The sequence below is a fragment of the Pelophylax lessonae genome, assembly GCF_965119305.1.
Source record: "Pelophylax lessonae genome assembly, chromosome: 1".
NCBI classification, from domain to species: Eukaryota; Metazoa; Chordata; class Amphibia; order Anura; family Ranidae; genus Pelophylax; species Pelophylax lessonae.
In genome coordinates, this window is record NC_138768.1 from 204,285,631 (window position 1) to 204,300,956 (window position 15,326).

Genomic DNA, 15,326 nt, shown 5'->3' on the forward strand with positions numbered 1-15,326 from the left:
CTGGGGGTTTAATAGACTTTTCTGCTGAGGAGGAACATCCCAGTAAGCCTACGGCAGAAGATTGGGCATCCAGGCATAGCACTGCTGACCTCTGCCTGCAACAATTGGTGACCCAAGAAGATGTGTACAAGGCCACTGACTTTACAGTTTACTTTCCTGCAGAACAGCTGGTATCAGGGCCTAACATCACTAAGCACTGCCCAACACCAACAGCTGCTTCAGCCTCTCTGAGAGAAGAGGCAGTTGACCTTTCTGCTACACCACTGACAGGGAACTGGGATTTCCTGCCAGCAGCATCTGTGAAGTTACAAGAAACTTCTCCAGCTGAAGCGCTGACAACTGGACAGAGGGTCCGAGTTCTCTGCCCCACACCTGTGGCAGTTCCAGAGGCCCAGGGTGAGAAGGTGGTGATCACTCCCCAGCAGCAGATCAGGAACCAGGGGGAGAAGAGAGAGGAGATTGTCGTCCTCCCTTCCAAACAGTCAGTCAGAGCAGAGGAAACGGTCACTCCCCAACAGCAGCTACACAGTTCAGAGAAGAAGGTGGTCATCCTTCCTCCCCAGCCAGAGATCCACTGTCTGGGAGCAGGGGAAGCCGGTCTCCCTCCCCAACAGTTAGCCGGAGTGGATTATGTGGAGTCCCCAGCAGAAGTGCTGACATCAGAGCACAGTGATACCAACCTCTGCCCAGCACCTGCAGCGGCTACAGCATTCCAGGAACCTGGGGCAATCGCCCCCCCCCCCCAGCGACAAGCTGATCAAGTGAAGCTTCTACACTCAGCTGAAGTGCTGGCAGCCAGACAGAGAGTCAACGACCTCTGCCCCACACCTATTGAAGACAACCCTTTCCTGCGGCAAGGAGTGGAAATCAGGTTGACTACCTATGTCAGTTCACTCTGCCCTAAACTAACAAAATATGGAGTTGCTGTGGTATTGGATGGAACTGCAGCACTAAAAGACTCCCGGGAGAAGGGCCAGTCCACGCTTATCCACAACAGTGGGTATGTTCTACAAGAGAGGCAGAAGTTGGCTGGTCGAGTAATGCTGTTTTCTGGACAATTTGTTTGGGGTACAGTGTGGGTGAAGACATTGGGAGGGCCCGTGGAACACAGCACACCTTAGAGAGGTTGAAAAATCCCTCTCTGAGCCCCCTAGGCCTCTCTTATGTCTAAGTCACCCTATGTCTATTAGGGACCCAGGGTGACCAAGAAGCCTAGTCTGGCCTGCCCAAACCAGACTTCCACAGACTAATCAGCTATGAGAGCTCCATGCACCCTGCCGGGACAAACTTACAAACTGTGGAACTTTGTCAAGGAAGCTGCCATGATGGATTGACTCTTTGTAAATTGTTACCCGACTAACTCAGGCACAGACCGATTGAAGGTCTGGTACCTGGTTAGCCTACCTTTGGGGGGGAAGATATGTGACGGTACTCACCATCACTGGGAGTGAAAGACAGATACTAAATGGTTTGGATTGCTTCATATGGGTTCTGTGTTTACAATTGTGATAATATGTATTGAACTTCAATGTCAGAGACAGGCTCTCCCTATTGTCTGTCTATTGAGGTGTGGTGTGGATTCTGTTAACCTCCCTGGCGGTCTGATTATGTACAGATTTCTGTGCTAAAAGGGGTAAATAATTTTGCATGGAAATCTGTTGCTTTACATTTTAAAACTCACCTTCCCCTGCGATCCCCTGCCGTCCTCTCCCGCCATCCTCCACCGCCGTCTTCCCGCTGTCCTTCCGCTGTGTGCTCGGCCAATGCCGGCACCTGCCTTCCCTTCCCTGCGAGTGTTGCGACGCAGGGGGCTGGAATCTGCTGCAATTTAAAAAACTGTAAGTACACTAAATGACATTAAACAAAGTTGTGATCCTAACGGATTACACTGTATCATGCCATTTCACCACAGGATTGCACCTGGTGACTTTTCCAGTGCTCTGCCTGTGCTTTTCCAGTTCTTTGTGCCTGGAAAATTGAGAACAACCAGGGCGTCCAAAAAGCGTTCTTTTTGTGCAAAAGCGCTTTTAGACGAACTGGAAAACAGCGACAGTTACTTGAAGAACTGAGCTATAGCGATTTGTGGGAAAATATGTCATCAGGTACGGAAAGTGACGACAGCGACGATTCTGTTGTCTCTATCTGGCACATCGCTCTGTTACTTGAAGAACTTAGCTATAGCGATTTGTGGGAAAATTTGTCATCGGGTACGGAAAGTGACGACAGCGACGATTCTGTTGTCTCTATCTGGCACATCGCTCTGTTGGAAATTCTGAAGAATCATTTGATATACTTCCCAAATTCCACAAGCTATGTGCCAGAAAGAGACATCAGAATTGTCGCTGTCGTCACTTTCCGTTTGGGGTATCCTGTGGTGCGGGAAGACCCCACCAGTGTTTACTACAAGGGGCTCACAGATCGATAATGTTTTACATGGTTATATAGCATTTGTCTGTTACCTAGGCAGGACTTTGAGAGCAGCAGCAGAGGCAGCTCTTCAATTAGGCAAATTAGGCGGTTGCCCACCAGGCCAGCACCTCTCCCTTCTCCAAGCCAGGTGAGGGACCACATCGCTCATGTGGGATTTCTGCCTGCACAGGCTGGCTACAGACAGGCTCCAGGGAGGGCAGGCAAGGGAAGGAGGCAGATCCACAACCACCACCGTGACCGGAACTTAGCAGTTACCTCACCCGCTGGACACACTGCTGGAGTGGACAGATAACAGGGACACCTGCTCCGCCACCACTTTATTAGAGCCAGCCAGCCCAGCTCAGCCAGAGAGAGATCACCCTGGCCAGGCTGTCTGCAGGTCACAGGTGAATCCCTGTCCAGACACTTCTCTGTTCCTTCCCGGGGAGGAGACTGCATGTGGCCATGGAGATCACTGGGCTGTATGAGGGATTGATTGTAAATTGTAAAGTCGACTGTAAGGCCCCTTTCACACTTGGGACTGCAAAGTTGTACCCCATGATTTCCAATGAGTTCCATTCATATCTGTGCGACTTCAAGTTGCAGCAACTTCAACATAGTACCTGCACTACTTTGGTCTGACTTTGATGCGACTTGAGGTCCATAGACCTCAAGATTACACAGGCATTGCTTCAAGTCGTGTTGAAGTCACGTCAAAGTAACGCGTCAAATTCATGCGACATTCAGGTCGTACAAGCGTGTAAGGGGCCTAAATGTCATGCTCATGTAATGTGTGGAGGTTTAGGGGGGCTCCCTATTCTACCTGGTTGATTGAGGGCCGATTCACACCAGCACACTGTCACACTGTCAGTGCAGCTAAGGTGCGTTATGTGTGCGTTTTCCACGCAGCAGGTGAACACACTACCCTTGCGATCTGCTGCATGTGGGAGACAATGTATTGTTAATGGCACCCCAAATGCAGATAGCAAATTCAGTCTGTTTATAGGCATAAAATCGCATTGTGGTACCACAGTACTTTACGGTTTGGTACAGTGTGTTTTTAAAAGTAGTGCAAACACTACTTTTTCAGCAGTCTGTTACTTAACCACTTCAGCTCCGGAAGGTTTTACCCCCTTAATGACCAGGCCATTTTTGCGAAAGAGCTCTGCGTTGCTTTAACTGACAATTGCGCAGTCGTGCAAAGCTGTACCCAAATAAAATTGATGTTCTTTTTTTTCTCACAAATAGAGCTTTCTTTTGGTGGTATTTGATCACCTCTGCGGTTTTTATTGTTTGCGCTTTAAACAAAAAAAGAGCGACAAATCTGAAAAAAATATATATATTTTTTACTTTCTGTTATAAAACATTCCCAATAAAAAAAATTTAAAACACCTAAATTTTTTTATCAGTTTAGGCCAATTTGTATTCTGCTATATATTTTTGGTAAAAAAAATCCCAAAAAGCGTATAATAATTGGTTTGTGTAAAAGTTATAGCGTTTACAAACTATGGGATAGATTTTTGGACTTTTTATTTTTTATTATTTTTTTATTAGTAATGGCGGCGATCAGTGATTTTTATCGGGACTGCGACATTGCGGTGGACAAATCTGACACTAAAGCTGGATACACACTATCCAACTTTTGTTGGTAGATTTCCTTCAGATTTACCTTTTCTATGTAGTGCAAGGGCCTGCCAGATTGCATACAAATTGAAAGTGTTTAGGTTTGACCTCATATTATATGGTTTTGGTAAGTCTAAAGGAAAAAGTCTTCAGAAAATCTTATAGTGTGTATGGCCCATAAGTAACTTTTTTTGGGGACCAGTGACATTAATACAGTGGTCAGTGCTAAATAATTTTCATTGTTCCTGTATAAATGACACTGGCAGGGAAGGAAGAGGTTAACACTAGGGGTGATCAAGGGGTTAAATGAGTTCCCTATATGTGCTTTCTAACTGTGTGGGGGATGGATTGAAGAGAGGCACAGAGGGATCAGTGATTCAGCTTAGGTGAATCACACAATCTTTCCCTGCCTCTCTAACAGGAGAGCCGTCTTGCATTGTTTACATTCCAGACGACTCTCCTGTCAGTCTAGCCGAAGATTGCAGGAGGCAGGTGGCGATCGCGCCGTTCCTCCCGCTGTCTGCCTCAGGCTGTGTCTAATCCTGCGCACCGCCGAGACCACCTGCACACAATCACGTGATCTATGTGATTATGCTCAGCCGAGCTGACCTACCGCAGTAAATCTGCCCCAATTGTCCCTAACTAATAGAGGGGAAATCTTCCAGTGGGGACACTAGTTCTGGTGACCTGGGGTTCCCAAGAAATTCCCTTCATTTTCAGGGATTTCCTCTTTCTTCCTGTTAGGCTATGGGACAGGAAGTGGAGGGAACGCTCCGCAATGGGACATAGGAGACCAAAGAAAAATCTGACAGGGGTTGTAACCCTCACTGACACTATCAATAATAAAAAAAAAAAAAAAAAAGTTTTGCCCATAGTTGTACTTTGATTAAAAAAAAGTTTTTAGCTCTAGTATCACTTTAAGCTTAAAGCAGCTGAATATATTTCAGGTGCATTAAAACAAAAGGTGTGCAAAGCTTTAAAGTTTGTCTTCTTTAGAAAGCCACCACAACCGGAGTAGAAACCCAAGTAGACCTCTGTAAGTATTCTGTAGAGAAGGACCCTTGTTTTCTGTGTGGAAAGCAGTGGTCTCTCTGCAGAGGTCCAACGCACTCCTGTTGCATCAGACCTAAAGCTCTGCAATCAGCAAAGTGCATGCTCACTGCTAACTGGAAAGCTCTAGGCTTGAGGCAGCAGGGAGCATATTAGACCTCTGTATAGAGACCACAGTATTTATACGCAGAACAAGAAACTTGCTTTTCTGCATGCTGGATAGTCAGGATAGAAGAAGTATTACCTATCAGCTATAATTATTGTTTTGTTTGAATGGAGATCATGGATGCCTCTAAGTATGAGAACAGTACTGATGGGAGCCTTGAGCAAAAAATGTATTTTTTAGGCCTTCTATTAACCCCAGCAAGACTGTTAAAACAAAACATGCAAACATCTGAATACATATATAAGAGATATTTTTCTTCCAAGGGATTTTTATTTCTGTCCATCCAGTTCTGAGATTTGCATTGCACATCCAGGAGGATGACACCACTTCCTTTGTTACAAATAATTCTTACACTGCTGACACCACCCAGCTCACCACCTTCTGATTATACATACAAGCATACATATAAGCATACTAATGAGGCCATCCCTCTTCTGACATTGGTCTGAAATTGATCCGACTTTAATAAATGGGATCCGGTTTTGATCTGACTTTGAGATGAGCGCAACATAGGTCTTGAGGGGAAACCCCACAACAAAACAGCGTTGGGCCCCCCTCCCCCTAAAGAAAAATACATACCAGATTTGAGGGAAAACGCCAAGATTAAAAAAAAAAAAAAACACGTGCCCCCCCCCCCCAAAATCTGAGCATGATGCAACTTGGCAGGCCAGGAGAAGGGGGAATGGGCGAGCCTCCCCTCCTGAACCATACCAGGCCACATGCCCTCATCATTAGAGGGTGCTTCAGTGCAGGAGGCCTCTGCCCCCCCACCCCAAAGCACCTTGTACCCATGTTGATGGGGACAAGGGTTTCTTCCCCTCAATTCTGGGCTGAGGTTGTGGGGGTCTGTGGGCAGGGGGCTTTTAGAATCTGGAAGCCTCCTTTCAAAAGAGGGCCCCCAGATCCTGCCCCCTCAATGTGAAGGAGTATGGGGAACATAGTACCCCTACCCATTCACCCAAAAAAAAAAGCAGTGTAGTGTAAGAAAAACAGGAGGCAGTTTTTGGCAGGTCCTTTATTAAAAAAGAATAATGTCCCCCGTGGTAGCTGCAATGTCAATCACGATGGCAGACCCGAAAAAAAAAAAAAAAACGCTGTTGCCCCGACAAAGACTCCCACCATTCTGTCAGCTCGGGTGTCTGACAGTTCTTATATACTGTAACTGTGGGGCATGGCTATGCGGTGACATCACCTGGAGACCCAGCCACATTGTGACATCACGAACCTGTCATGTCCGGGAGGTGCACTATACTAACAAAAAATCTGTAAACTAACAAACAATCATTTATTTGTGCAGCATATAACCAGCTCAGCTGTACTGATTTTGTGGTCGCTCATTATTTGACCATTGAAACTCAGTGCTCTGCAGTGTGAGATGGCTGTAGTACATGATCCTGCTGAGCCTTGGACTGAACATGTGACCTTGTAAAGCAGCCTTTCTCAACCTTTCCAACACCGAAGAATTAAAAAATTAAGAAATGAAAAGTTAAAATATAACTTTCAGGTTTCAGGGAGCCCCTGATAAAAATCACTATCTACAACACATGATACATTAGTGTGATGGTCAATGGGAAGAATGCTACTTACACTGGTGGTCATTGGTAAGAATTACCTCCTTCCCGATAGCTAAAAAGTTCAATGGTGTCAGTGGGAACTCATCTGAGAGGCAGAAATTACTCATTGCCCAAGGAACCCCTAGCAACCTCTGGAGGAACCCTAGGGTTCCACGAACCCCTGGTTGAGAAACCCTGCTGTAAAGGGATGTACTGCACAGCAAGTGAGGCTCAATTCAAATTAATAAATGGGGAGAGAAAAAAAAAATCAGGTGGAGGAAAGCTCAGCCATATGACATGCTCATACTAAAGTCATGTGACCTGCCTCTGCTCCAATCATGGAGTGCTATCTACAGCATTATGCAAAGAGAACTCCATGGAACGCTGCACAATCCAAGTATAACAGTGTAAATCTCGCATATGACGCTATGATAGCTATGATTAAGGATGCCAGCCACTGAAATGCATTAGTGGACTATGCCTTTTTTATTGTATTTATCTGATTTTCAATAAAGCTTTTTGGAAAGTAGTGCCTTGTGCAGGAGTTGAATGCTTGAAAATATGGATAGGAGGAGGTCCTTCAAATCATTTGCCTTCCCTTTTATGATCAATTTGACATGACTAAGGCACCCCAGATGAAATTTGGACACTTACCATAACCCTTATCTCAAATCCCAAACCCTTTCAATGAACTTCCTGCAATAAATACACAGACACCTTTATTGGAGTAAAATTGGCCAACGTGGCCATTTATTAACCAATAACAAAATATATATAACACGTTCCTTAAAACTGGAACCAAAATATTCAAATAAAAGATCACATAAGGTTGCCGATCTTTGGAGGCCCCAAATACCAAGTACCATTTTGTGTATCTGTGTAACTCTTAACTGTCCCCAGCCGCAGCACCGGCTCGGGGACGACCTCAACACACAGCAGATACCTCCCAATTTAAAATACCAGTTAACCCATCTATTAACATGGCATTCCCCAGGTGACTCCATACCTTAGATGGGTCCCTCAGCTGCTGAGTACAGCAGGTTTTACCAGACACACCTCCAAAGACCCCCAACCGAAAATCAGCACATAAACACATGAAACAGACATCCCAATGTAGGGGCGGGCGGGCGGGAATGCTTCTTCACCCATGCTGGAACTGAAGCCCGGGAAAGACTACAGTGAGCTCACTTCCCCCCTTCTACAGCCCCTCCCTTAGCTGCCCTGACCAATCGCGGGAAAGACTACAGTGAGCTCACTTCCCCCCTTTAACAGCCCCTCCCTTAGCTGTCCTGACCAATAGAAGGACAAACCCCAGACTGCCTAACATGTTAACCCTTTCAGAGACAATTCCACTGATGGCCAAGTCATGCTATCCCTCCGCCTATTTCTTTTGTTCTTTTGCTCCGGGCTGTACTTGACTAAGGCACCCCAGATGAAATTTGGACACTTACCATAACCCTTATCTCAAATCCCAAACCCTTTCAATGAACTTCCTGCAATAAATACACAGACACCTTTATTGGAGTAAAATTGGCCAACGTGGCCATTTATTAACCAATAACAAAATATATATAACACGTTCCTTAAAACTGGAACCAAAATATTCAAATAAAAGATCACATAAGGTTGCCGATCTTTGGAGGCCCCAAATACCAAGTACCATTTTGTGTATCTGTGTAACTCTTAACTGTCCCCAGCCGCAGCACCGGCTCGGGGACGACCTCAACACACAGCAGATACCTCCCAATTTAAAATACCAGTTAACCCATCTATTAACATGGCATTCCCCAGGTGACTCCATACCTTAGATGGGTCCCTCAGCTGCTGAGTACAGCAGGTTTTACCAGACACACCTCCAAAGACCCCCAACCGCCACAGCACAAGGTGGGAAACCTCACACCATTGTGCCCCGCCAAAAACCTAACGCTCTCTGTATCCCCTCCTGCAGACCCAGGGCCCAAAGATCTATGCCCACCGCATTGAGGTGCACCCCATCACTGCGCAAATACCGCCATGTATCAACCTCCAACTCCCTGTGTCTGACCACGAACCCCCCGTTACGCACGAGAAACCTGGAAACCTCTTTATTGACCTTCACCCGGGCTTTGTTCAACTTTTCCACGGACCGGGCCTGACGCCAAGACGCGCGGCCCACAATGTCCGACCATACCACCACCGTGTCCGGGAACTCCATGCGTAGCCGGAGAATGTCAAACTTGACGTCCCGAATCAGGTGGCGGCAAGACCTAACACCCATATCGTTGCCGCCGGAGTGGATGACTAAAACGTCCGGGGCCCTGTCCAACCGGGATACCCTGTGTACCTCTGGAAGCACCCTGCCCCACAACATGCCTGGAACGCCGATCCACCGGACGGTAGCCTCAGACCGAGGGATACCAAGCTGTCGCCCTTGCGGCCGAACATCCGCCCGTCTGGCCCCCCAATAGACAAAAGAGTGTCCCAAAATCCACACGAGGGCCACCGCACCTGAAACGAAAACAGACCAACGATAACACTACGAAACAGCGCCAGAGAAAGGAAAAAAGGGGGCAAAACAAGCATATTAAGCAAATAACAAGCAAAAAAGAAACCCCGCAAGAACCGCGGTTACACCAAATGGGGGCGGACATAAAGCTTGAATCTGTTTGACTCCCACCTACCAATACGCCGTAAAACAGACTCATCCAAACCCCACCTAGCAGCTTCTGTAGCAGCCCCGATGCGGAATGAGTGGGAAGAATATTGCAGTGCCTGCAAGCCTGCGGCCGTAAGACAATGGCGCATCACCGAAACAAATTGAAAAGTGGACAGGGCCGACCCGTCCGCGTGCACCAGGAAAGAACCGGACCCAGCCGGTCGAACCCTAAGATATTCGAGAAACGCCGAAACCGGACAAATGGGCGAGCCCCGTATGTGGCCAAGGCGCACGGATGCGCCTCTGCCGACTTGGTCCGTCTTTGAACGGCGGATAATCAAAGCCACGGAAGAACCATCGCTGTGAACATCCGCCATCTGTAATCCCCCTTGTGCCGCCCTAGAGGAGCTGACGAGCTCGCTCACCCTAAGAGCCACGTAAAAGGCCAGTGCAAAGGCGACCCGGAACAAAAGGACTTCAAAACTGGAGAAACACACCCCGCCCACCTGGGCGAACAACATCTGCAGGAGCTCAAACGTGATCGGCCGGCGCCCGTCAAGCTTTGGGGAACCCCGCCGATAACCCCTCAGCGCCTGCCGAACCAAAAAATCTTTGGTAAAGTCCGCAACACCCCTCAACTTACACAGAAAAGCAATAGCCGATAGTTTACGATTGACCGCAGAAACCGACACCCCCGCCGTGAAATTCAAGCAGATAAAATAGATCAAAAGATTCCTGACCTCTGTCCCGAGCATATCCACCCCTGCCTCAAGTAACATGGCCCCCCACTCCCGCCAAACCTTGGTGTAGGCAGACCACGTGGACCCACTCAAGGAGCCGCGAATCAACCCGGAGGCGATGCCAATGCAATCTTCCAAAGCCGTCGTGGACAAGGGGTGCCGTGTCGCTCCGCTCCCGGTGCCAACTCCCGGAACCTGTCCAACTGAAAACGAGACAATGCATCAGCCAAAGTGTTTTTCACCCCCGGGAGATGCACAGCATACAGAAAGACATTCAATTGCAGACAACGCAATACCAGATGACGCAGGAGCCGCACCACCGGCGGAGAAGACCCAGACAGAGTATTGATGACTTGGACAACCCCCAAATTATCGCAGTGGAGACGGACTTTCTTGTCACGAAACAACCCCCCCCACAACTCAATGGCCACTAGAACTGGAAACAATTCCAGGAGGACCAGATTGCACAAAAAACCTGCCCCCCGCCAGTCTTCCGGCCATCGTTCCGCACTCCAACGCCCCCCGAAGTATGCACCATACCCGGCCGACCCGGCCGCGTCGGTGAAAAGATCAATATCACTGTTGCTGACCGGCCCGTCCATCCACAACGACCGCCCATTGAACGTGTCCAGGAAAACCTGCCACACCCTCAGGTCAGCTGCGTGCTCCCCCGTCAAACGAATAAAGTGCCCGGGGGACTGTATCCCAGCCGTGGCAGAAGAGAGCCGGCGACAAAAAACCCGGCCCATCGGCATAATGCGGCAAGCGAAATTCAGCTTGCCCAGGAGCGATTGCAATTCGCGAAGCTGTACCTTACGCTTACCGGCAACCACCCGCACCTCATCCTTGAGAGCCGACAGCTTGTCCACCGGCAGGCGACATTCCATGGCCTGGGAATCTATAATGATCCCCAAGAATTTTATGACGGCGAGAGGGCCCTCCGTCTTATCCGCCGCCAGTGGAATACCGAAACGCTCTGGTATGTGCTGAACCGTAGCCAGCAGTACACCACAGAGCTTAGAAGAAGGTGGGCCAACGCACAGGAAGTCGTCCAAGTAATGGATGACCGAATTCACCCCCGCCACATCCCGGACCACCCATTCCACAAAGGAACTGAAGGTCTCGAACAAGGCGCAGGAAATGGAACACCCCATAGGTAGACAGCGATCCACATAGAAACCCCCAGACCATCTACAACCCAAAAGATGAAAACTGCACGGATGAACCGGCAATAGCCGAAAAGCTGACTCAATATCAGTCTTTGCCATCAGAGAACCCCTGCCGTAGTGCCGGACCCAGAAGACCGCAGCATCGAAAGAGGTATATGAAACCGCGCATGACTCTGGGGCAATGGCATCATTGACCGACCCACCCTTCGGAAAAGAAAGGTGGTGTATCAGCCGAAACTTATTAGGCTCCTTCTTAGGGACCACCCCCAATGGGGAGACCACCAAATCAGGCAAAGGAGGGACAGAAAAGGGGCCGCTCATACGCCCCAACGCCACTTCCTTGGCGAGTTTCTCCGAAACCACCGCGGAGTGCAACTGAGCCGACCGCAAATTGTCAGCCAGGGGAGGAATCCGAGCCAGGGAGCAAGGAATGACAAAACCCCCCGAGAAACCCGCCTCCAACAAGCGAGCGGCCTGTCGATCCGGGTACCTATTTAGGAAGGGGGCCATCCTGTCCACCCTCACCGGAGTCCACCCTTTTTCCCGAAGCGTCGCCGGAACGGGACTTGCCTGCCTTAAAGCACCGGGACAAGGGGTGGGATCCGCCACAGTGGGAGCATTCGTGCTTGTAACGGCAGCTGGCGCCAAATTTACATGTACCCTCGTTGAACTGCCAACAGCAACCCCGTCGTTTTGTGGCCGGCTGTCCTGGGGTGGTCGGACTCCCGGCCCCCCCTGGAAAAAACGAAGAGGAGGCCCGCGCCGAGGTCATAAGGTTCATCCATAGACCGATGTCCTTATGATCCCAACGCAACGACGGCCGCACCGCCTTCCGCTGACGGAACTGCTCATCATACCGCAACCAGGCTACACCCCCATACACCCTGTGGGCCTCGCCGATGGCATTAAGATAGCAGAATAAAGGTGAACAATTCTCGGGGTGCTTCTCCCCAATCACGCTAGCAAAAATGGCAAACGCTTGTAGCCAATTGCTAAACGTCCGCGGAATAAGGCGATACCGGCGCTTTTCCTCATCCTCCTTCTTGGACTCCTCAGGCTTAATCCGGTCCAGATTAAACTTCTCTAAGGGCAAAAGGGTAAAAATCTCCACATAGTCCCCTTTCAAAATCTTTTCCCGCACCTCCGGTTTGAGATGGGCGCCCAAAGGACCCTCAAAACAAACATAAACCTCGCATTTGGCGGAGTCCGCCAAACGCACAGAATCCGCGCCCTTGCCAGCGTCCTTAGACGCCTCGGCCGCGGGCCGCTCACCCACCGCGCCCCCGCCAGAGCCGCACCAGACGGAACCACAGCAGGGGGGGCAGCCTGCCCCTGATTTACCGCCACGCCAACCACAGGCGAAGCAGCCACCCAAGCCGACACCGGCGACGCTGCGGGAGGAGCAGCCGCGTCCAAACGTCGTACCAAAACCCGCAAACCCGCCACCAGCTCCTGAAACGCTGCGACGGAAGCAGGCACGGCAGACGCCATGCCCGCTGTCTGGGGCGAGGAGAACCCGCTCACAGCGGGAGAAGGCGCCACTAGACCCGCCCCGGGGACCCCCACCCCCCCCCACTCACCCCCCCAGAAGACTGCACACTCTGTGAAGAAAACAAGGAAGCAAAATTGTACTCACCGGGCTGACTAGGAACGGACCCCACAGCCGCGTCACCGGACTCCATCGCTGCCGCCGGACGTGGCGCCGCCTCTTCCTCCGCGCTGGACAGCTCGCCTTCGGACCTGGATGATTCATGCAGGGCATCTGCGGTAGAAAGGTCTGGCACGGCCGCACCGACCGCTCCCGGACTCGATCGACCATCCCGGCTCAGACGACTGCAGTCCCCCGACCGCACGGCAGACCCCCACGATTTCCTCTTCCTGCTGGTGCTGGGGGGAGGGGATCTGCCCTGACCGAGATCCCGACAAGATGATGAAGAGGCCCTGGGGCGGGAGGGGCCTCCGGCCGCTCTACCGGACTGACCGGAGCCCGCCGCACTGACCATCCCACGCCGGGCTGCCCCCTCTGCCGGAGCATCCACAGGGGAGGCAGCCACATGTTCTGGATGCCCACGACGCACAGGTGGGGGGGGGGGAGAGAGTGTGGCTGCAGCCCCCACCTGCAGAGCTCCGCCGATGACGGGGATTCCTCCCAGTGCCTGGAGGGTCTAGAGGGAGGGGGGGCTGAAGCGCTCCGGGGGACGAGTCCTCCGAGCACGTCTCCCCCCTGCATTCGCTGCGGCCGGGGCAAGCAGTCCGGAGACCTGCTGCTGCAGCCAGTCCTGTCCCATGGACTCAGCCATGGACCGCAGCTGCTCCACGAGGGACCGAGCGTCTGACATGGGGCTTAAAAGCAGTAAGGAGGTGGAGGAGGCACGGGGAGATAGTCAGGCAGTGCGGGGCAATAGCGGGGGGGAGGGGGGGGCCACAATACCCGACAGCAGCAGACGATCCGAATGCTTCTAATGCTTCTTCACCCACGCTGGAACTGAAGCCCGGGAAAGACTACAGTGAGCTCACTTCCCCCCTTCTACAGCCCCTCCCTTAGCTGCCCTGACCAATCGCGGGAAAGACTACAGTGAGCTCACTTCCCCCCTTTAACAGCCCCTCCCTTAGCTGTCCTGACCAATAGAAGGACAAACCCCAGACTGCCTAACATGTTAACCCTTTCAGAGACAATTCCACTGATGGCCAAGTCATGCTATCCCTCCGCCTATTTCTTTTGTTCTTTTGCTCCGGGCTGTACTGTCAGGTTGAGCAGGTATACGACTTTCTTTTACACTGCACACTCCACACTGAATTTTATAAATGATTCATTAAAGCGGAGTTCCAGCCTTAAATCCCTTTTTTAACTAAAAATACCTCTATAATACTAATCCATCGCTCTTTACAGAACCGCTATTCTCATACTTACAAGGTGTACGGTATTGGATTTTAGTCAAAATCTTTCTTTTAAAAACGCTGTCTGGGCGCAGCCATCTTGGATGTGGGCATCTAAAGCCGCAGTGTAATCTGCTGTGTCCTTCTTCCTGATTCCAGGGAGTGTTCTGGGAGTTCTTCCTGATTCCAGCCTCCTGGGAGTGATGACAAACAGCTCCCCCAGGATGCAATGCAAAGGCGGAAGTGATGTCGGTGGCCGCGATCACAGAGGGGGGAGAAGGAGGAAGTACAATGAAAAATGCCCTCAAAATAAGGTAAGGGACCCTCGAAAAAAATTGAAAATACCCAATTGTTGATCAGCATAGCGAGCACTCGAGGAATCACTAAAGTTGCAAAATAGGCCGGAACTCCACTTTAAATACAAAAACAGTGTGGGCTAAATATTACAATGTTTTCTAGAGATCAGATAGCAATATCCTCTCTCTGTTATTAATCAGCCCTTAAGTAATCAAATTATTGATAATACGTTCTTACATCTTTGCAGTTTTATATTACCCTCCTAGGACAGAAAAGCTTATGTTGCCTTTTTTAAAGATCCTGATATGCTTTAAAAATGAAAGTTTTGGTTTGGGGTCTTTTTTTAAATTGGCACAGCAGTGAAAACGAAACAGTCACTTGCTGGAAAACTGTATTTCCAAGCCTGTTTTGTTTTCACCATTGGCAGATAAATAAATCTTGGCTCAAGGATGCATGCTGAAATGGATTGTAATAGTTTCTTGTAATACATGTTTTCCCATTAAGCATAATAGGATTTAGAATACTGCAGGGACAGTGATACAGTAACTAGGGAGAGATGCTGGCTTTGAGAGTGGATTGCCTGCTATATTACATTGCTTTCACACTGCGATTTTCTTTTTATATATATTGTAGCTAAATGTAGCTTTTCACTTAAAATACCATGCAAAGTGATTGTAAATGATCACCTTGTAAAACAGCCTATTCCATTTAAAATAGAAATAAAAGGCAAACATTTGTGTATAGATATAAGAAAAAAAATAAAAAATGATAAATACATTTTTTACCTTTTTTATAAGGAATCACATT

The 15,326-nt window shown here is 49.5% G+C and overlaps 1 protein-coding gene across 1 annotated transcript; it reads right to left on the bottom strand.

Annotated features, from left to right (window-relative positions):
- Positions 1-8,695: 8,695 nt before the first annotated feature.
- LOC309544628 (uncharacterized protein) lies at positions 8,696-11,330 on the bottom strand (the record flags this gene model as incomplete). The annotated part of the gene is made up of 2 exons (XM_082243535.1): positions 8,696-9,288; positions 11,000-11,330. The coding sequence occupies 2 exons, from the start codon at positions 11,328-11,330 to the stop codon at positions 8,696-8,698; spliced, it is 924 nt and encodes a 307-aa protein (XP_082099661.1).
- Positions 11,331-15,326: the final 3,996 nt, after the last annotated feature.